At 58.7% G+C, this 19,823-nt stretch overlaps 7 protein-coding genes across 7 annotated transcripts; 2 read left to right on the top strand and 5 right to left on the bottom strand.

Moving 5' to 3' along the window:
* Positions 1–1,255: 1,255 nt before the first annotated feature.
* On the bottom strand, positions 1,256–1,768 carry UV8b_06983 (uncharacterized protein; the record flags this gene model as incomplete). Its single annotated transcript, XM_043144480.1, has 2 exons — positions 1,256–1,546; positions 1,613–1,768. The coding sequence occupies 2 exons, from the start codon at positions 1,766–1,768 to the stop codon at positions 1,256–1,258; spliced, it is 447 nt and encodes a 148-aa protein (XP_043000415.1).
* A 730-nt stretch (positions 1,769–2,498) lies between these two features.
* On the top strand, positions 2,499–6,227 carry UV8b_06982 (uncharacterized protein; the record flags this gene model as incomplete). The annotated part of the gene is made up of 1 exon (XM_043144479.1): positions 2,499–6,227. The coding sequence occupies one exon, from the start codon at positions 2,499–2,501 to the stop codon at positions 6,225–6,227; it is 3,729 nt and encodes a 1,242-aa protein (XP_043000414.1).
* Positions 6,228–8,218: 1,991 nt separating this feature from the next.
* UV8b_06981 (uncharacterized protein) lies at positions 8,219–10,278 on the bottom strand (the record flags this gene model as incomplete). The annotated part of the gene is made up of 4 exons (XM_043144478.1): positions 8,219–8,710; positions 8,808–9,169; positions 9,266–9,755; positions 9,859–10,278. 4 exons carry the CDS (start codon positions 10,276–10,278, stop codon positions 8,219–8,221), a joined length of 1,764 nt encoding a protein of 587 aa, XP_043000413.1.
* A 673-nt stretch (positions 10,279–10,951) lies between these two features.
* On the bottom strand, positions 10,952–12,013 carry UV8b_06980 (uncharacterized protein; the record flags this gene model as incomplete). The annotated part of the gene is made up of 1 exon (XM_043144477.1): positions 10,952–12,013. The coding sequence occupies one exon, from the start codon at positions 12,011–12,013 to the stop codon at positions 10,952–10,954; it is 1,062 nt and encodes a 353-aa protein (XP_043000412.1).
* Positions 12,014–12,740: 727 nt separating this feature from the next.
* UV8b_06979 (uncharacterized protein) lies at positions 12,741–14,141 on the bottom strand (the record flags this gene model as incomplete). Its single annotated transcript, XM_043144476.1, has 1 exon — positions 12,741–14,141. The coding sequence occupies one exon, from the start codon at positions 14,139–14,141 to the stop codon at positions 12,741–12,743; it is 1,401 nt and encodes a 466-aa protein (XP_043000411.1).
* Positions 14,142–17,775: 3,634 nt separating this feature from the next.
* On the bottom strand, positions 17,776–18,303 carry UV8b_06978 (uncharacterized protein; the record flags this gene model as incomplete). Its single annotated transcript, XM_043144475.1, has 4 exons — positions 17,776–17,862; positions 17,942–18,072; positions 18,162–18,174; positions 18,268–18,303. The coding sequence occupies 4 exons, from the start codon at positions 18,301–18,303 to the stop codon at positions 17,776–17,778; spliced, it is 267 nt and encodes an 88-aa protein (XP_043000410.1).
* A 123-nt stretch (positions 18,304–18,426) lies between these two features.
* On the top strand, positions 18,427–19,292 carry UV8b_06977 (uncharacterized protein; the record flags this gene model as incomplete). Its single annotated transcript, XM_043144474.1, has 4 exons — positions 18,427–18,696; positions 18,779–18,812; positions 18,992–19,120; positions 19,258–19,292. 4 exons carry the CDS (start codon positions 18,427–18,429, stop codon positions 19,290–19,292), a joined length of 468 nt encoding a protein of 155 aa, XP_043000409.1.
* Positions 19,293–19,823: the final 531 nt, after the last annotated feature.

Below are 19,823 nucleotides of genomic sequence, written 5' to 3'. Positions count from 1 at the left end.
AAACGCCTCCGAGGTGGCGATGACCCAAGGAGGACGACGACTCCAAATTACGACTGCCGACTGTATTTGACAATGCACATAGCAAAACAGGGAGAATGCAGCGAAAGAGGGCTATAGTACAATCCAACATTGACCAGGTAGTATCCCGGCAGTAGCTCGCTTGATTGCCAAGGGTCCGATGCTTAAACGCTTTCTATAAAAGAGACTTGCTGGCATTGACGGAAATCTCTAATCGTATAATCCATCAGCATGTACAGAGTACTCCGTACGAAGAATTTGCTGCCAAGGAGGACGTCTTGCGCAATGCAACCTTCGATTTGCTTTGAACTCGGGCTTCGGATCCCTTGGTCGTGGTCCTTGCGCTACCGCACCAGCCTGTCAACAGTGAACACCGTGTGGGAGTTCTCGGATGGGCTCGGCAATGGGTCAGCTACCACGAGAAGAGCAAAAAGACACTTATGCGGCTGCAGGGTGACTGATGGCCGGCTGTTCCGCACTCCGTATCCGTACCTTGTTTAGGAATAGTCAGGGTTCCGGCAACTTGGACTCCCGGATCAATGCGTCAGGGGAAAGCCCAGAACGGGCCGATGGGGGCTCTGGGATATGTAAGATTCCGAGTCTCCGACTATTACCGTCGAGTCTGGAGTCTGGAGTCTGGACAAGCTTCCCCCTTGCTGTCAGGTGCCACGAGTTGTGTGACTCGGTTTGATTTGCATCCCGGAAGGGGATCCGAGCCGGCGGAATTGTGGACCGAGTTGCGCATGGGGAATCAATCATGGCATGGGGGCTAACACCGCCCAGCCCAGCCTGCAGGTTGCACATTGAATCCGTAGCATGGCAGTTTCTGGTCTTGGTTCAGGGTTCAGGCTGACTGGCGGCTTCTAGTGGTCCAGTCTCGGGCCAAGATCCTGGTTCGCGGCTTGTCCTGTCATGCTGAATTTGAGGCAACGTCCACAAAGACCTGTTTATTACCAGTCACCCGCAGGAGGTAGCAGCCAACAACAATAACGTCCTCTCTTTTCTCGGTAAAGGAATAACAAAGGAAATGGCCTTCGTGCACCCCTAGCGAACGTTTCCACCTTGGATGCTGCAGGTCGCATGCGACGGCGCGGATCGACCGTGTGAACCAAGCAAGCACCGGAATTTCCCCCCATCTTGTCAGGTTGCTTTTTCGGGGGAGGGGGACGAGGCCATGACAATCTAGGCCCTTTTCCCAGCCAGCTCCCTGCGCAGATGGAAAGGGCTTGCTGCGGCGCTACAGAACCTTCTGAGCCAGTTCAACCAGATCGAAAAAAGCCTCGCGCTCCAGGTTGGGCCTCTCCAGCCCCAGCCCAAGAACGAGAGTTCTCCTGTCGTCAGGAAATTTGAGAGAAACGTGACTGGCGATCTGGGCAGCGTACAGCTGGCCTACGGTTTCTCGATCACCGCCGCCGCCACCGAACAATGTTGTTGCTGTTAGATGGGTGGCTGGGAGCAGGCCGAGGCTCGAGCTGGGCAATGTCATTTCCACCCTGCTGGCGGATGAGCCGATCAAGGGAACTTGAATCTGCGGGCAGAACTTTTGTAAGCTTTTCGCAGCTGGCGTCGAATGTCAGATCCCGCGTCAACCCACCCATTGGGATAGCCGTCCCTCTTGAGTGACGGTGACCATGAGCTTGTCGGAAAAGCTTAGTGCCGTAGCCTCAGTCCTGACACCAGCCACGATGCCTACTGCTTGCCGGCTCGGTGCTGGAAACTCATCTTCCCTTGCTCCTGCTGCGCCTTCCATAGCGTGTAGGTAATTTTTGTAGTTTTGACGGGCAGAAGCATGTAAACAAACGTGCGCTCGAAGACGGTTTAGAGTTTGAATCCCTTTGACTGTGTTAAGGTGCAGCTTTTGTAACGGACCAGGGTTTTAGCCAATAGAAAACCGTAAATTAAAGGGTACATTAGCAGACTAGTAAATAGCAGAGTAGTATAAGTACCGGCAATTTCCAGACTTACAAAGAGCTACATCGCACTTATCGCACCCATAGGGCCAGGCATATAGCGCTGTGAGGCTATTCCCACAATATTAGGCTGTCAACTTAACAGTGATAAGGGCAGATAGAAAGGCGTTATTACTAACTCTTAAGATTTCTCTTATTAGCTCTATTAAAAATGCCAGAATTCCCTAGTATAAGGATTTTAGTGATAAAGGTTTGGTGACTAGGCCAGTTGCCAAGAGGGTACCTTGTAGGTATTTAGCTAAGAGTGGGTCCGATACAAAAGCTGCACCTTAACACAGCCAAAGGGATAATCAAGGACAGCTTCCGGGTAGGGACATGTGTAAATCCCAATGGGGTCTGGTCGGAGGCACCAAGCCCCGCGCTAGTCCCAAAATGGCTGCAGATCTTGGCGGTTTCCCGTGGCACAAATAAATTTCTGGACCAGAGAAAAACCTCGGACGGCCATGGGCAAACACCTGGCCGACGATGGTTTGTGCACCAGGGAGATGAAATAACAGGCAGATAGGCATCATGGCGAAATTTGTCCCCCGTCAGAGAAAGCACAAGGTGCTCGCCCGCGAGAAAGCCAAGCAAAACGCGCAGCACCCGGTCCAAGACACCAACCCCGAAGTCCTGCCCGCCGCTCAAGCCAAGCAACGGGAACAAAGGGCCCAGTTGAAGCAGCAACTGCAGCAAGACGGCGCCAAAGTGAGCGGGAAGAAGGCGAAGCGTCTCGAGAAATACATCGACAATAAACTGCGCAAGGATGAGAACAAGGAGCTGCTTGCCAAGCTTGCCGCGCGCCGGATCGACACGTCGCTATTTGCGAGCAGTAGGTCGCTCGGCCAAGGGCGGGAAACAAAGAGGCAGGCCCTGTCGCGCGCTTTACGGGAGAGACGGGCGGGCTTGGAGGGCGACGAGGACGTCCTTCTCGAGGCGAGAAAAGTTCTTGCCTCCGACTCGGCCGACAGCGACGACGAGCAAAGAGCGCTGTCGGCCAACTCGGAAAGAGCCGACAGCGACAGTGAGAAAGCGCCCGCGGTGCCTATGCCCTCAGTAGCGACCGCCCAAGCCAGGCTGGGCGCTCCTGCCGGCGCTAATCCGATCGGATCGGGTCTGAAGCGACCGTTGGAACAAGACGAACAAGGCAAGCCAGTCTTGCGAAAGAAGCAGAAGCGAGGGGGGGTGAGAACGAAAACGACGCCTTTGGAAACGATCGCCGTGACCAAGAAGATTGAGCCAGAGTATGAAGAGTGGGGTGGTCTGGGGAGCGACGGCGATGTAAATGAAGGAAGCGATGCAGAATCGAGCACACGGAGCGTTCTACAGGGCGAGAATCATGCTGAGAGCGATGAAGAGGAGCAAAATGCCTCTTCGGATCGAGAATCCAGTGGCGATGACAGTCCCCGAGTTGACGACGACGACGACGACGACCTGGAGTCCGAGGAGGAATCTTCAGACAGCGCCGACAGTGAACAAGGCAATGAGCAAGCTGCTCAACGATCATCGGCATTTAAAGCCTGGGCTTTTCAGCAACGAAACGAGGCGCTAGGCTATCAGACAACAGAAGGCAACGCTGCCGGCCCGTGGCAGGTTCCCAAGCCAGACAACTTCGAGCCAAGGGCTCCCGAACAGGATCCCCTGCCAATGGAGCTGCAGCCGACCGTGAATGATGCGAGAAAGTCCTTCACTGTCACCGTGAGCAGGTCTCGCGAGATACAAGAGGCTCGCTTACAACTTCCCGTGGTTTCCGAAGAACAGCGCTTGATGGAAGCGATACACAACAACGATATAGTAGTCATCTGCGGATCGACCGGATCGGGAAAGACAACCCAGGTCCCGCAGTTTCTCTACGAAGCGGGCTACGGTTCGGCAAACTCGCCGACCCCAGGCATGATTGCCGTCACTCAGCCGCGTCGCGTAGCTGCCGTGTCAATGTCCAGAAGAGTGGCAGAGGAACTGGGTGGTGAGCATTCCGACGTCGTGGCGTATCAGATCCGGTTTGAGGGCACCGTCTCCGACAAGACGGCCATCAAGTTTCTGACGGATGGCGTTCTTCTCCGGGAAATAGCTCAGGATATCACGCTACGCAAGTATTCCGCCATCGTTATTGACGAGGCACATGAAAGGAGCGTCAATACCGACATCCTGATTGGTATGCTCAGCCGAGTCATCAAGCTCCGCGCGGAACTGTCCGAGGAGGATCCGACCGTCAAGCCTCTGAAGCTGGTCATCATGTCAGCGACTCTGAGAATAGAGGATTTGACAATGAACCCGACTCTGTTTCCTGCACCGCCGCCGGTGCTGGAGGTGGAAGGGCGGCAACATCCCGTCACTGTCCACTTTGCGCGCAAAACGCACCCCGATTATGTCGAGGAGGCCTTCCGAAAGATTACGCGCGGGCATCGCAAGCTACCGCCGGGCGGGTTTCTCGTTTTCCTCACAGGAAGAAACGAGATTTTGCAGCTGAGTAAGCGACTCAAGGCAGCGTTTGGTGGCCTGTCTTCAGCCGAAGGTCCCAGGGTAAAGATATCGGCAAGCGAGGCTCCCGTGGAAGTAGAAGACATTGAGTTTGGAGACGCCGATGATTACGGCGGCGGCGGCGGCGACGACGACGACGTGGCAGACTTGCACTCGGAAAACGAAGAGGACGAGGAAGAGTTCCAAATAGAACAAGACCAAGAAGCCGCGCCGCAAAAGATGCAAATCCTCCCCCTTTACTCCCTTTTGCCCACCAGAGAGCAGCTGCGAGTCTTTGAGCCAGCTCCCGAAGGTACCCGTCAGGTGATCCTGGCGACCAACGTGGCAGAGACGAGTCTGACCATTCCCGGCACGAGGTTTGTGTTTGACTGCGGGAGGTCCAAGGAAAGACGGTACGACAAACAAACCGGAGTGCAAAGCTACGAGATTGGCTGGATCAGCAAAGCGAGCGCGAACCAGCGCTCCGGCCGTGCTGGCAGAACAGGTCCTGGCCACTGCTACAGGCTGTACTCGTCGGCCGTGTACGAGAGGGATTTTCCGCCGTTTGCGGACCCCGAGCTTCTCCGCATGCCGATGGAGGGGGTCGTCCTGCAGCTCAAGGCCATGAACCTCCAAAACGTCGTCAACTTCCCCTTTCCCACGCCCCCGGACCGGCGAAGCTTGGCCAAGGCCGAGAAGCTGCTCACGTACCTCTCGGCGCTTTCCCCGTCGGGCCACATCACCCAGGTCGGCAAGACCATGTCGGTCTTTCCGCTGTCGCCGCGGTTCGCAAGGATCCTCCTCGTGGGCCATTTGCACGATTGCCTGCCGTACGCAATCGCGCTCGTGGCCGGCCTGTCGGCCGCCGAGGTCTTCCTGCCCGAGGCCCAAGCCATACCGGCGTTGGCCGCCAAGGACGAGGCCGCGATCCGCACCCCCGCAGACGTGGTGGCCGAGGACCGGCAGGCCAACGTGCGCCGCATGTTCAACCAAGCGCACAGGGGCTTCTGCTTCCTGGACGACAGGTCCGACGCCATCAAGCTGCTCCAGGTCGTGGGGGAGTTTGCGCACGAGCCGACGGAGGCTTGGTGCGAGCGGCACTTTGTGCGGTTCAAGGTGCTGCGGGAGATCCAGCAGCTCCGGAGGCAAATCGCCGAGCTTCTCCGCGGCAACGTGCCTTTGCTGGCCAGCCTCAAGCACCAGGACAGGCTCGACCCGCCGTCGCCCAAGCAGGTCAGCGCTCTCAAGCAAATGGTCGCGGCGGGCTTTGTGGACCAGGTGGCCATTCGCGCAGACCTCTGCCCGACGCCCCCCGAGCACTACAGGAAACCCAAGCGGTCCATCGACGTGCCCTACGTTCCCCTGGTGCCCCTGCACGCCCCGGGGGAGGCGGGGGGCGACGGTCTGGTGTACATTCACCCGACGTCGCCGCTGGCGCACGTCAGCGTGCAGGAATGCCCCGAGTACATTGTCTATTCGTACCTCCAGCGGCCCTCGGCGTCGCACGCGGACGGCGAGAAGAAGCCCAAGGTCCGCATGCATTGTCTGACGGACGTTACGGGCGGGCAGCTGGCCGGCCTGGCAAAGGACACCCCCCTGCTGGGCTACGGCAAGCCCATCAAAGAAGTCAAAGCGGCGGCGGCGGCGGCGGCGGCGGCGGGGGGAGACGGGGCCCTGGCCAGAGAATGCTGGGTCATTCCCTATTTGCGAGCAGAAAACACCGGCGGCCAGGGCTGGCCACTGCCGGCGAGGAAGGTCAGGCAAAGAAAGGTTGCCGGCAAGGGATGGGTGGTGGAGTAAATGTAGTGTTGCTTGGCGGGTTTGTGGATGAACACACATTGACACGAGGGTAAATAGAGCACAACTGAGAAAACTCGAGACGGCGATGCCGAGAACAATCGATTTTTTTTTTTTTTTTTTTTTTTTTTTTTTTTTTTTTTTTTTTTTTTTTTTTTTTTTTTCATTTTCTTCTCTTGTCTTCTTCCCATGTTCACTTCCTTTACCGAATATCCCGCGTCAGCCCGCAACGCCTCAGCCTGACCCTTGGCAGAGAACAGAACGACGCAGGTTGTTGCTCGGCCCTCGACGCCAAACCTCACGCGGCGGGCATTCTCATCGACAGCTTCTTGCTGCTTCCCCGCCCGGCAGACCAGGCAGACGGCCCGAACCAGCAGCGACGACGGATTCTCGACACGGCGGGCATCATGGCTGCTTGGCTCTGCCATTCGACGACGGCTCCGGCCAGCAGCACAGCACAAGGGCGTCAACCAAGCATGACGGCAGGGCCAGCGGCTTTCTACGGGCCCCAGGTCGTTTGTTCGTTCGCTTCGCTCCCCGGCAGCCCACCCTTGCGTCATGGCTGCATCACCACACACCACCCGTACCATGCCACCGCGCCATGGGTATATATTTACCGCCGCCGCCACGACGGGCCAAGCGTCCTCTTTCCGACTTCCCCCCCCCAAACTACCCCGTCGCATCAAATCATCGCCCCCAGCCCCGAACTCGCCATGGCCTCACGAGCGCTCACCCCCCTGCGACGCTTCGCCGCCCCGGCCGCCCGGCCGCTCAGCTACACCGCCGCCCGGCGGCAGAAGCTCCCGAACGACGACCTCGGCGGGCCCGGCGGGCAGCAGCGGCCGCCCGACACCCCCCCCCAGGGGATGGACGCCCTCCGCCGGAACTGGTAAGACTCTATCTACCCTGCTCCCCCGCGGGGGGCTTCCAAACGAGGGGGGCGGCGGCGGCGGCGGCGGCTAACGTATTCTGTGTCTTCGCCCGCTTCGCCCAAAGGGCCATGCTTGGCGGCGGAGCGCTCGCCCTCGCCGCGGCGTACATGCTCATCTGGCCGCGGGACAGCAGCGTCAAGGGAAAGGCGGAGACGGTGGAGGACCGCGCCGCCCAGCGCCTCGGGTACCGAGACGCGTCGGAGGCGCGGAGGGACGTCGAGCAGCACGCCGACAAGGCGTTGAAGGACGTGAGCGGGAGGAACAGGCCCCCCCAGGGTCCGTTCCGCCACGAGTGACGAGGCCCCGGGGGGGGGGGTGCGCGCGTCTGGGCTGACTCGCGGAAGCACCGGCGAGAAGAATGCCTTCGTTGCGGGGATGGGATGTTTGGGGGGGGAGGAACGAGTCGTCATGATTTCTGTTTCTGGCCGGCCGCAGCAGTGACACTTGGCCGCCTTTTATGTCCCGTGGGACCCGAGTCGCCTGTGACGGACGTGCAATTGTCGCCCCTCCCGTTGACGTCGTTTGCCTGGGGTGCCGGGCTCAGACACGCGCGGGGGGGAGGGATATGGGGGAAAGCCAGACGGTTGTAGTAGACTTTGCCTTGTCGTGCTGCTGCTTGTGAAGAGCCGTGGTGGATGCGCAACGGCTTCGTCGTTCTTGCGGCGCTGCATGGCTTGGAGGTACGTCTTCATACGAGGCCATTCGCATCGTCATGAGTCGTCGCACCACCAACCGCCACCAACCAGCCCACCGCAGAGGGATCTGGACGTGGGAGCAAATTTCAACTGCTCGTTCTGCTAGATTCTTTTTGCGACATGACAAGTGAAAAGCTCGCGGATGACAAAAATGCAAAAGGCAAGATTGTGAAGCCATCTCGGCCGGTCCAGCACGCCCTAACGCCGGCTTCCGCCCAAAAGCCCATTTCGCTGCTTCAGTCTATTGTCTGACGACATGCTTTGCTTCCCCTCTCGATCCCGCCGCTTCAGTCCCTCACCGTCTCACCACATGCCCGCCGTCTCAGCCCCTCATCATCATCCCACCACATGCCCCCCCCCCCTGCCTTCACCTGCGACCGCCCCTCGCCGCTTGGCGGGGTTGGCTTCCGTACGCCCTCCTGCCCTGCACCCTGTCCCTGCTCATCGACTGCCCCAGGTTGACGTCGACGCGCGGCGGCGTGGTGAAGCCAAAGCTCTTGGCCACCCGAGCCAGGTCAAGCTTGTGCACGTCATAGACGGACCGCAGACTGTGCGAGGCGTACGCGTGAAGGTACGACTTGAACGCCTCCTTGGCGCTCTGGTGCAGGTAGTAGTTCTTGCCAATCAGCTTCTCCAGCTGCGACTGCACATTGACAATCTTCTTGGAGGGAAAGTCAAACTCGACGACGGGCACGCGCGCAGCCTTGAGGTGCGACAGGAAGCCCACCTCGTTGGGCTGGAGGAACAGCAGGCTGCGGCCCTTGGTGTTGGCGCCGCGGGCCGTGCGGCCCACGCGGTGGATGTAGTCGCGCGTGTTGTCGGGAGGGTCGAACTGAACGATGAAGTCGACAGCCGGGATCTATCGGGGCGCCAGAACACGGGGGTCAGCGATGGCTTTTCATACGGGGGAGGGGAGCAAAGAGGGGTTACAGCTTGGACCCCGAGCCCCGACCTACATCGAGACCTCGCGCAGCAACGTCGGTGCAGATCAGAATGCCGTGCTCGGCGTTGCTAAACTCGAAAAAGGTGTTTGTCCGCTTCTGCTGCTTTTGCTTGCCGTGCAGGTCCAGGACCGGGCAGTCAATGTAGTTGAGCAGCTCGGCATAGTACTTGACGGACGCGCAGCTGCTGAAAAAGACAATGACCTTTTTCTTCTTGGCCTGCATTCTTCGGAGAAAGGAAAACAGGAGGATGAAGCGCTTGTCTGCGTCGCAGAGGACGTAGCCCTGCTCCAAGCCGTCGACCGTGCTGAACTGCTTCTCTTCGTCAACGTTGATGTACAGAGGGCCTGGGCGCAACGAAATCCTCGCGAGATCCTCTGGTTGAAGCATGTTTTGTCAGCCAAGATTCGTCCATTGCGCCAAAAAAAAAAAAAAAAATGTGCGCGTAGCAATCGAAAATCGTCTCTACCCACCGACTTTGGTCGTCTGCGTCGCGGAAAACAGCATGGTCTGACGGTCGTCGTTGGCCAACACCTTGACAATCTGCCGGATCTCGTCCTCGAACCCGACTTCCAGAATCCGGTCCGCCTCGTCAATGATTAGCGACTTGAGGTTCTTGAACACAAACGGGGTGTTGAGCAGATGATCGAGGAGCCGGCCGGGCGTGGCAATCAGCAGGTTCACCCCCTTGGAGAGCTTCTCTGCTTCTGCCTTTCTGTTGGCGCCGCCAATCACGATGCCGTACGTCTGGGAGTGATGCTTCATGAGCTCCCGCGCCACGCCAAATATTTGGAGAGCCAGCTCTCGGGTGGGGGAGACGACAATCACGCCGGTGCCGTTTCTCGGCTTGAAACGTAGCGCGCTGAGGATCTCGATCGCGGGAATCAGAAACGCGAGCGTTTTGCCCGAACCCGTCTTGGCGGCGCCGAGGACGTCCTTGCCAGCCAGCAGCGGCGGGATAGCCTAAGCGAGGGGGGGGGGGACATGTTAATTATCGCGGCGGCGGCGGCGGCGGAGAAACCAGGCTAGTTGGCGGCCCACGCCTCCAACCGACGGGGTCACCTACCGCTTTCTGTATCGAGGTCATCTTGGTGAAGCCCATCTCGCCAATAGCCTTCATAGTCTTGTCGGAGAGCTTGAGCTGTTCAAAAAGCTCAGAGTCGGTCGCGGCAGGCAGCAGCGGCGCATTGGCGGCGGCCAGGTCTCCAACGGGGCTGTCGCCATCTTGATCCTTGTTGTCGGCGTCGTCAGCCGAAGGCTCCTTGTCGGAGCCGGAACCCTCGTCGGAACTGTCGGCGGAATCATCCATCCCGTTGTCTTGATTTGTTTCGCCTTGGATGCTTTCGTCCTGACTGTCACTGTCATGTTCGAGTTCAGGCTCAGGCTCGATCCTGGGCGGGTTCTTGGCCTTTTTGGACTTTTTCGCCAGCGCGGCGAGGACGGGCTCGGCGCCGTTGCGCTTTCTCTTTTTGGCAATGCCACTCATCGCGAGAAGCCGGTAACCGCTGGGTGGGAAAGGTCCAGTACCAGATGATTTCTGGCGTAAACCGGGCTTTGAAACCAGCGAGGAGACGAGGCGGTCAAAGACGAATCCGCGACGCGGCGATAATTCTTGGGCCGAGAAGAGAGGGAAAAAAAAAAAAGAAAAAAAGAAAAAGAAAAGTTTGGAGTCGCTATCGGTATCCACTTGCTGTCTGCTGCATCGGCCCCACCACAAGAGATGGCTCTGATTGGCCCGTTGCTGGTGCTTGGTCTTGCGGACAAATTTCAAGGCGAGCCAGGCAGGCGCCTGTTCTTGCAGTCGGCAATCAACATGGATAAAATAGAATGCTACTACTCGTCTGATTTGTGCGGACAATAATAAGCTGGGACTCGTAGTGTTTTCCCCTGTGATTCCTTTTTTTGAGGTCGGTGGCCCCAGGTCCTCCCGAACAGTGCAACCAGAGGCGGTGAGGTGAGATTCTGCCATCACTGCCGCCCTCCATCCTCGATGACTTCTCCAAATCCCGCCACATTGAAACACAGGCCGGGCCAATCAGACAGCCGGTCCACGCACCCAACGGCAGCCACGAAAACAAGACAGGTCCTCGCATATCCTCTGCGCAATCGCCATCGCCATCGCCATCGCCGTCGCCGACTAGCCCCCCCCCCCTTCCCCTTCACAGCTTGCTGCGGGAGCTTGGGCTCAGGTACGCGTCGGCCAGCCTCAGCTGCTCAACGGCCTCGGCCACCATTTCATCCACAATCTCCCGGGCGGGCTGGATCTTGGTAATCGCCCCGGCGACCTGGCCCATGATGTGCGGGAACTCAATGTCCTCGACGTCGTTTTCGAAATCGTGCTCGATGGGGATGACGCCCCGGTCGCAAAGCTCCTGGGCGGCGTTGCCGCGGGCCGCCCACGCCCGCAGGTACGGGTTCAGCCGGGCCCGCAGCGGCCGCCCGGTGAGAACCAGCGTGCGGTCCGTGTCGGAGAAGCCGCACTCCACCACGGCCTGCTTGTGCTCCTGAGAGCTCGCGGCCTCGGCCGAGGCGACGAAGCGCGTGCCGACCCAGACGCCCACCGCGCCCTGCATGAGCGAGCTGGCCAGCCCTCGCCCGTTGTGTATGCCGCCGGCGGCGACCACCAGGGCCGGCCCGCCCCCGAGCATGGGCGGCCGGTACCGGCGCGCCACGTCGGCGATGGCGGGCATCAGGACCGAGCTGGCCACGTCGCCGGTGTGGCCGCCGCCCTCGGTGCCCTGGCCGCAGACCATGTCGACGCCGCGGTCGAGCGCCTTGACGGCGTGCTTGGGGTGGCCCACCATGTTCATGACGAGCACGCCGTGCCGGTGGAGCTTGTCGATGACGCGCCTGTCGGGCACGCCCACGGCCGACACGAAGAGGCAGGCGCCGCTCTCGATGACCAGGTCGACCAGCTCGTCCAGCTTGCCGTGGGTGTAGTCGTGGTTGGTCTTGCGGGCGCCGCCGCCCACCTGGGGCAGCGCCAGGTCCACGCCAAAGGGGAGGTTGGGCCGCTCCCAGCGGGCCTTCATGTCGTCAATCATGTCCCGCAGCTGCTGCGGCGTGTACTGGAAGCCCCCGATGACGCCGAGCCCGCCGGCGTTGGACACGGCGGCGGCCAGCTCGCCGCCGGCGGTGTGCGCCATGCCCGCGAGCATGATGGGATGCCGGATCCCCAGCAGCGTGGTGAGGGGCGTCGTGATGGGACCTGAAGGCGCCATGGAAGCCTTTATTTTTTTTTTTTTTCTCTGCAGAATGTCGGGACGGTGTTTTATTTAACGTGTCAGCTGGATCATGACCAGTTGCGCCAGGCGCAGCTCTCCACCAAAGCGGGTTGACGAGGTTGAGCGTCTCGGAAAAGTGGACGAAAGGTGGACGATGATGACCGAGAAAGACCAAAGGGGAGGGAGGGTTGGGGTTCTGAGCAAGGACAGCAACGAGATATACACTGGTTGCCAAGGGTAGGGTGTCACAGCTGACAGCCCGGACTCGGGAAGATGATGTCTGTCGGGGAAAAGTAAAGGTGCGAAACAGCGCTGTCTCGTCCACTCGCCCCTGTTGGGCGCCCCCCAGGACCCCCCCAGTCCCCCTATCCGTTCGCCGCGAGTGCGGGGAGCCGACGCCCTGCCGAGGCAAGTGGCACCTCCACCTCGGGAGGCGTGATGCGGCCATGGCCGACGGATCGATCCATCACCCGACCGACTCGGTACACGTCAATAGCAGCATGTAGACGGGCTTGGCCTCACAAACCTCTCTGCTTTTTATACTTTGCAAGAAAGGATAAAAAAAAAAAAAAAAAAAAAAAAAAAAACCCCGCCTCGTGCAATGCTTCGCTGGCTAACTATGACACCCCCCCTTCCCCGCAACTCGTGTCGGCTTTCTCGCATTCTCGGTGGATGTGAATGGATGGAACTAGAGTACAGCCTGGTTCCTGTTTTTTGCTCCCATTTACCCGAATCGAGGCAAGCGCGCTGCCTGGAAAGCCGGCGTAGTCGGCGTGGCCGTCGCCTTCCTCGTCGCTGCGGCCTTTTGATCACCGTTGCGGCCCACGGCCTCGGGTGCAGTAGGCTCTGCAGCCGCGAACCGCATAAAGGCGTCTTGGTCGCTTCTCCCAGGGACGCGTCCCGGAGGCTGTTGCGCCCCCTTTTCTTCTCGTCCGTTGGCCGCGGGATGCCGTGGTGGCGGCTCGTCTGCCTCGACCAGCACGTCGGACTCGAGGTGCGAAATCTCGTGCGCCTGGACCTGCGGTCTGGCCGCGACGAGCCCTCGCTCGCATGCGAGCTGCTGCGCGGCTTCCTTGCGCCGCGCCAACTCTCCGTCTTGCTCGCGCTGCAGCCGCTCCTCCTCGGCGCGCAAGTCGTCCACGGACGGCGTCTCGGCCGCTCCCGGCGCCGGGGCCAGCGGGTAGTGCGGGCGCTCGCGGTCCGGCGAGTCTGCCGACGTGGTGGTCGATGCCAGCGTCGACCGTGACACGGTCCTGGATCCGGAGAAGCCGCCGGCCGGCCGTTTGCCCTTGCCGCTGCTGCTGCTCCTCTTCGTCTTGCCGCTGCTCCGGTCGTCCTTCTTGATCATGTCGTACGTCACGTCGTCAGCCAGGGGAATGGCATCCTCCTCGCCCTCGCCGTCGCTGGGAAACAGGTCGCCCCTTGATCTGTACGAGTCCGAGGTGCCCGCCGACGCCGTCGTCCCGCTTCGCTGCCGCGGCGGCATGCGCAGCACCTGGCCGTGGGCGGACGCGTCGTCAGGCGCCAGCAGCGGCGCCGCTTCCCCCGCATCGTGCTTGACGGGGTGATCTTGCAGATCCGCGGCGCTGGGTTTGTAGCGCAGGGTGCCGCCCATCTTCCACGGCAGCTTGCTCAGGAAGCCAAGGGGCTGCGTGCTCGGGATGATGGTGGGGTCGTCGGCCGTGCTCGCTTTCCTCCTCGTGCCTCTTGTGCCGTAGCTCATGCCGCGCTTCCGGCGCGGCTGCTCCGTCGTCTCCCCCCCGTGCTTCCTGGCGCCTCCCGCGCCGGCGAGCAGCCGATCCCAGTCCTCGCCGCCCCAGCTGCCCAAAATGCCGCCGCCGCCGCCTTGCTCCTCCTGATACCAGTCGTCGTAAAAGTCGAAGTCGAATTCGGCGTGATCGCGGGCTCGTTGGCGCTCCCTTCGTCGGCGCAGCCGCTCTTCCGGATCGCCCAGGCAAACCGCGGTGCACTGCTCGATGGAGTGCGCTATGGAGCTCAAGCAGGGATTGATGTAGTTTTGCTGCAGGTTGAAGACGCCCGCGGCGGCGTTTTCCGTGACCGTCTCGGCATCATGGGCTATTTGGTTCCAGCGCCGGCGCAGTCGAGGGTCCTCAAAGAAGGCCATGGTGGGCCGAGGGCTCCCAGTTCAACAAGGAGGAAGATGAACTCGCCGAGATGGTGGGGACCATCGACAGACACCCTGTTCGCGGGCTGGCGGCATGGGCGATGGGCGATGGGCGATGGGCGATGGGCGATGGGCGATGGGCGATGGGCGATGGGCGATGGGCGATGGGCGATGGGCGATGGGCGATGGGCGATCTGGGGTCTGCGATCTGGGCCGGGGCGAGGTTTCGTTTCGACCGAGACTTGCGCCGCCGGGCCGACGTCGAGCTTTTGGGGAGGTTGTAGTCGGTTGATGGAAGGGATGCTGCTACCAAGCACGCGGGCGGTCCACCAAAGCGCAGCCTGGCTTTGATCCGACTCCGACTTGTTGACAAGGCATGTATCTCTGCAAGCCGAGGGTGCAGATGGCGCCGTCAGTTGAGAGACGACAAGGGGCGATGAGCGATGAGGCTGGGGATCGATCCACTGATGGTGTCAACTTGTCGTGGTGCCGCGTGCGGCTAGGCCAAGTCCAAACGCCTCCGCCAGGGTCGTCAGCACAACACAACACAACGCAACACAACGCAACACAGCACAACACAACACAGCACAACACAACACAGCACAACACAACACGTGCAGGCGCGGGCGTTGCAGCCGGAGCGGCACTGCACTGCGGCAGCTGCAGAGTACGTACCTGATTACGTTAGGTACCTACATAGGACTTGGGCGGTTGTCGGCCTACTGTAGATTTCTGTTGCTTGGGGACAATGTCGGCGGTTGATGGGAGAAGCCAAGGATGGCAAGATGCAAGATGCAAGATGCAAGATGCAAAACCGCTTGGCTGCAGGCGTCTTGCTTGCATCGCCGTCATGCGACACTGCATGGGGCAGGGCAGGGCAGGGCAGGGCAGGGCAGGGCAGGGCAGCATGAGCATGCTCTGTTGAATCAAATGCCATCGTGCTTCATTCTTGCTATACGGAGATACGCACACTGCAGCAATAGCCCTCTGCCATTGAGTGGGGCCGGCTCGCAAGAACCAGGCTATTTCCAATATATTAAGCTGTCCATTTAGCAGTGATAAAGGCAGATAGAAAAGGCGTCATCACTAACTCTTAAGATGTTACTTATTGGCTCTATTAGAAATGCCAGAATTCCTAGCATAAGGATTTCAGTGATAAAGGTTTGGTGACTAGGCCAGTTGCCAAGAGGGTACCTAGTAGGTATTTAGCAAAGAGTGGGACCGATACAAAAGCTGCACCTTAACACAGCCAAAGGGATGAGTAATAACGTGCCGCATTTTTCTTCCTTCCTGCTACTCCATACACATTTCTCCTTTCTACACCACCACACACTTTATCACGACTTTTACCTACATAATGGCTTCAGAAGCAACCCCGACGCCCTATATTATCCCTTTATCTGATATTAAGTATGGATACCATATATCACAAGATGCAATTACTGCGATTCAGGACCCAACGTCTTGAGGGCTTTGTATGCACTATTGACAGTAAAAAACGCAATCCTCATACGACTTTAGTGGTAAATAACATATCACGATGCAATGCCGCCAAAGTCGTCATTAGCGCCAATAGGCACAAGGCATTTACAATACTTCTGTCAAGGAGTCGGGCTACGCCCGTCTCATACCAAGGTCATTGGCTTCAGTAAGTGCGCGCGGCCAAAGGGGATATAGGTGTCAATTGTACTAAGTATGGTAACTTAGTACAATACGTACTCTTTTGTCTGGCCTAATGGTCAGACAGAAGGTTGGGCCAAAACCTAGACGATATGCGCAGACACCCGCTTAGGGCCCAATTGGGCCACTTCGTTACAGGCGCCTTTGCAAAATTCACGCCTATAGAAGGCGAAGAAGGTGTTTAGAAGCTAGCACTTAAACAAGTCGTTTCAAGCAAAGTATGCTGTTCTATTATCAGCCATAGGGGCTAAGGCTTACTAATTTTAGGCATTCCGATCGCTCGATGGACAGCCATACAGTACAGACGAAGAAATACGCCTAGACCTTTGCGATTTCGCCCCTACTATACTATCTGCCGAGTGCGAGCCGGTGCCTATTTTTATATCCTTTAGTAGGCTCTATTATTTCCTCCTACTAGCCGAAGAGATGGACCGAACCAGAGTAGACGACCGGGCCATTAATCTGGTGGGATTAATAATAGTGATAAGAATACGGGATATATCCCTTAGTTTAGAGGAACAGCTGCGTTCAGAAGACGAAGCCAAATACGCCGACTAGGAGAAGGCTGAAATGGCTCGAGCTAAACAGGATGACGAGGATTTTTAAAGAGCGGTCGAGCAAGCAAAGGACACAAATGTTGATAGGAACTCGGTATACCCAGTTGTACGTAGGGTTGCGCGCGTGGTATTATGTACCGCGCGATCACCAAGTAAAGGATTTATTTACTTTACTAATGACTTGACTATCTAAGAAGGAAGAAAGGAAGCAAAAGAGGAATTACACGATGTGGCCTTTTTGTGCGTGCCGTAGTCACGTGCATCGGCGCGGTCGGGCCGGGCTGCCCGCGTGCCCTACCGGGCTCAGGGGCACAGGGGCAAAGGGGCAAAAGTGGCCACATCGTGCGCAGCGGTTGCGCGGCACATCCGTCGCAATATGCCCAATTGGGCACCTTGCGACAGCGATTCCGACAATATCCTCTAGCCTAGAGGAACAGCTGCATTCAAAAGACGAAGCCAGATACGCCGACTAGGAGAAGGCTGAAATGGCTCGAGCTGAATAGGATGACAAGGATTTTTGAAGAGCAATCGAGCAAGTAAAGGATATAAAGGCAACTAAGATTGGGTTTCGGAAAAGGGATGCATGCTTAAGCGTAACAAAATAAGCGTAATAAAATAAGCGTAATAAAATAATCGTAATAAAATAATCGTAATAAAATCAATTCATTATTAAGCATGATACTCGTGTGACTGATGATAGCATACTTGCCCGCCCGCGGTGGCATGTAACGTGCAGTGCAATGCCAATTCTCCCGCGTCCCGCTTACTCCGATCAGACCGCTGGCATTGGCCATACCAGGCTATGAAGTTGAGGGTACGCGTTGGAGCGTGCCATGTTGACTTTGTGTCTTTTACCACACTCACAAGTTCAGACGTCATTTTCAACGTTCAGGCAGGTACTCGCACCTTGGGGCTGGCCAACGGCACCGCGGTACCGAATAGCCATCAGATGGACGCCGGAGCCAAGGCAGGCGGCATCAATCCAAAAGTAGCAACACCGGCGGCCATCAAGATGCTGCACTGCCAGCCATGCTTGCCACGACCTCTTGACCAGCAGCTTCACCAGCTGGGTCCACGAGAGTCTCAGCAGTCTACTCTGCGGATGAATCGACGACAGTCGCCATCAAACCACGGACTCCATTGTGACAGTGAGCAACAGGATTCAACCGTCAAGACCTTGCCTGCGGAAATCCCCGCCAACCGCTTGAGCCAAACGAGTATTCCCAAGGGAACTTGCTGGGGCCCATCCAAAACGCACCCGGTGGAAGCTCAAGCACCACCACGACATTGATTATCGCCCAACTCGTGCGTTCCCGCCACCGCCCTCCCGCTCCTCAGCAGCCGAAGCGTTTGCCGCGTCGTACCAGCAGCAGCAGCAGCAGCAGCGCCGCCATCCCTCATCCCGGCCGGGCTATCCTGCTATTCGCCCGCACCCTGGCCAGCAGCTCCTCCCTCGTGTCGGTCCCCCCCGGGAACAGATTGCGCTTCACGACCCCCGCGTCAGCAACCAAGCTCACCGCAGCGAACGCGCGCCCGGGGGTAAAGGGGGGGGATCCAACCCACAGCAGCGAGCCACCTCGTCAGTTCCTCCCGCGTCCACGTCTCCGGATCGCCCGTCGGGTCCGGCTGCCGGGGGAAAAGCTCCGAGCCGCAGATCGTCCACACGGCGGCTGCGACTACGGCGCCGCCGAATGCTTTGCGCGCGTGCAGTGAGTCCTTTAGCCAAAGCGGTTGCTGCTGACGCCGGAAGGCTGGTGCTGAGCGGCTGGCTGCCGAAACTTACCGAGGACCATGTTCTGCGCGGTGCCGAAGCGAGGCGGTTTGCGGAGAGTTGCCAGGGAGTGTTGAGTTTCAAAGGCAAGAAAAGAGGGAGTGGGGGGTTGCTATACCTTGGACTTGAGGACATTGTCTAGTGCGGTTGGCATTTTCGCATTTTCGCCCTCGAGCTGATGGGTGTCTGCAGGAGTTGCGTCGTCTTGTGCTGCAGCTGGATGGAGGGAGCATCTGAATGATCCATGATCCAAGATCACAACCCGCTGCCAAGTGCCATGGCCACAGGCAGCCTCAGCCTCGGCCTCAGCCTCAGCCTCAGCCACAGCCACAGCGGCCCACACCCCCGACGGCTACCGCCAAGCCACACCTGCTGGCCCGTGCGCCAGGCCCCGCGGAATCGCTCGCCTGGCCGCGCACAAAATCAAATTTGCTCCAAAATCCATCGCCCTCCATCCGACATCGTCGCCTGCCCTGTCAAGAGACCTGTCCAGACAGCCCTATTCAACACCGCCAAAATGCCTCGCGAGGTCGCCGACATCAAGAAGGTATGGCGTCCGGCTGCCTTTGGCGGCCCCCGGCGGAGCCCCCGAATCGAGAGCTGCCCAGCGTGCTGATGCGTGCGTCTAGTTCATCGAGATCTGCCGTCGCAAGGACGCTTCGTGTACGTTTTATGTTTTCTGCGGCGCCCTCCCAAACTGATGCGGCTCTCCCTTGCCCGGGACGAAAAACTGCTCTGCCCTCAGCCCCTTGGCCCGCGTGCAGGACGAGGGGGTTTCGAGACGTGGCCGACGCCTCTGAAACCTCGTGGACCTTTTGCTGACCAAACGCCCCCGTGTGCAGCCGCGCGGATCAAGAAGAACAAAAAGTCCAGCAATGTCAAGTTCAAGGTCCGATGCCAGAAGCACCTGTACACCCTGGTGCTCAAGGACACCGAGAAGGCTGAGAAGCTGAAGCAGAGCCTGCCTCCCAGTACGTTTCTTCGGACACCTTGCCCCTCGACGCGGCAGCCTGAATTCGCGTCGCGGCCGCGGCCACGAGCTGCGCTGGACGCAAAGCGTGCGCAGGGCAGTTTTCGACGGACGACTAACAGTATCTGATGCTTGCAGCTCTGTCCATCTCCGAGGTCGGCAAGAAGATCTAAGGACGATGCCGTTGGGGCCAAAAACAACAAGAAAAAAAAATAAAGGCAAAAGAGGGCAAAAAAGGGAGAACAATCAGCGGCGAGATCCAGCGGAGGCTTTTGTCTGTCTGGGTGTGGGGAGGTACAAAGGGAATCTACATGCACGAATGGGCGTCCGGGACACCTTGCTTTTCAATGTGCTCGAGATGAATCGCGCTGCGCTCGGGCTAGAGGAAACAGAAACGATGGGAAGCACGTCTTTCTCAAAATACACACAATTCCCCCCCAGACGAGCAAATTTTTGCCAGTCGGTGTCGGTGAAGGTGACTTGGGCCATCGGGACATGATTTGAGCCGACGGCCACAACGTGGTGTCCGTCTTGCCCCCGTGTCCATCCATGCCGTCGTCAGTTGTCCGCCATCTAGTCCTGGCGCGGTTGACGAGAAGCTCAGGCGGCTGGATCCCCGCATTTGCCGGCGTCTGGTGCACATGTCGCGAGAGATGGGAGGGAGGGATTTAGTCGCTCACCAGCAACCATTGCCGCAGCCTGTA

Source organism: Ustilaginoidea virens, chromosome 5 (genome assembly GCF_000687475.1).
Source record: "Ustilaginoidea virens chromosome 5, complete sequence".
NCBI lineage: Eukaryota > Fungi > Ascomycota > Sordariomycetes > Hypocreales > Clavicipitaceae > Ustilaginoidea > Ustilaginoidea virens.
This window is presented reverse-complemented; position numbering and strand designations above follow the sequence as displayed.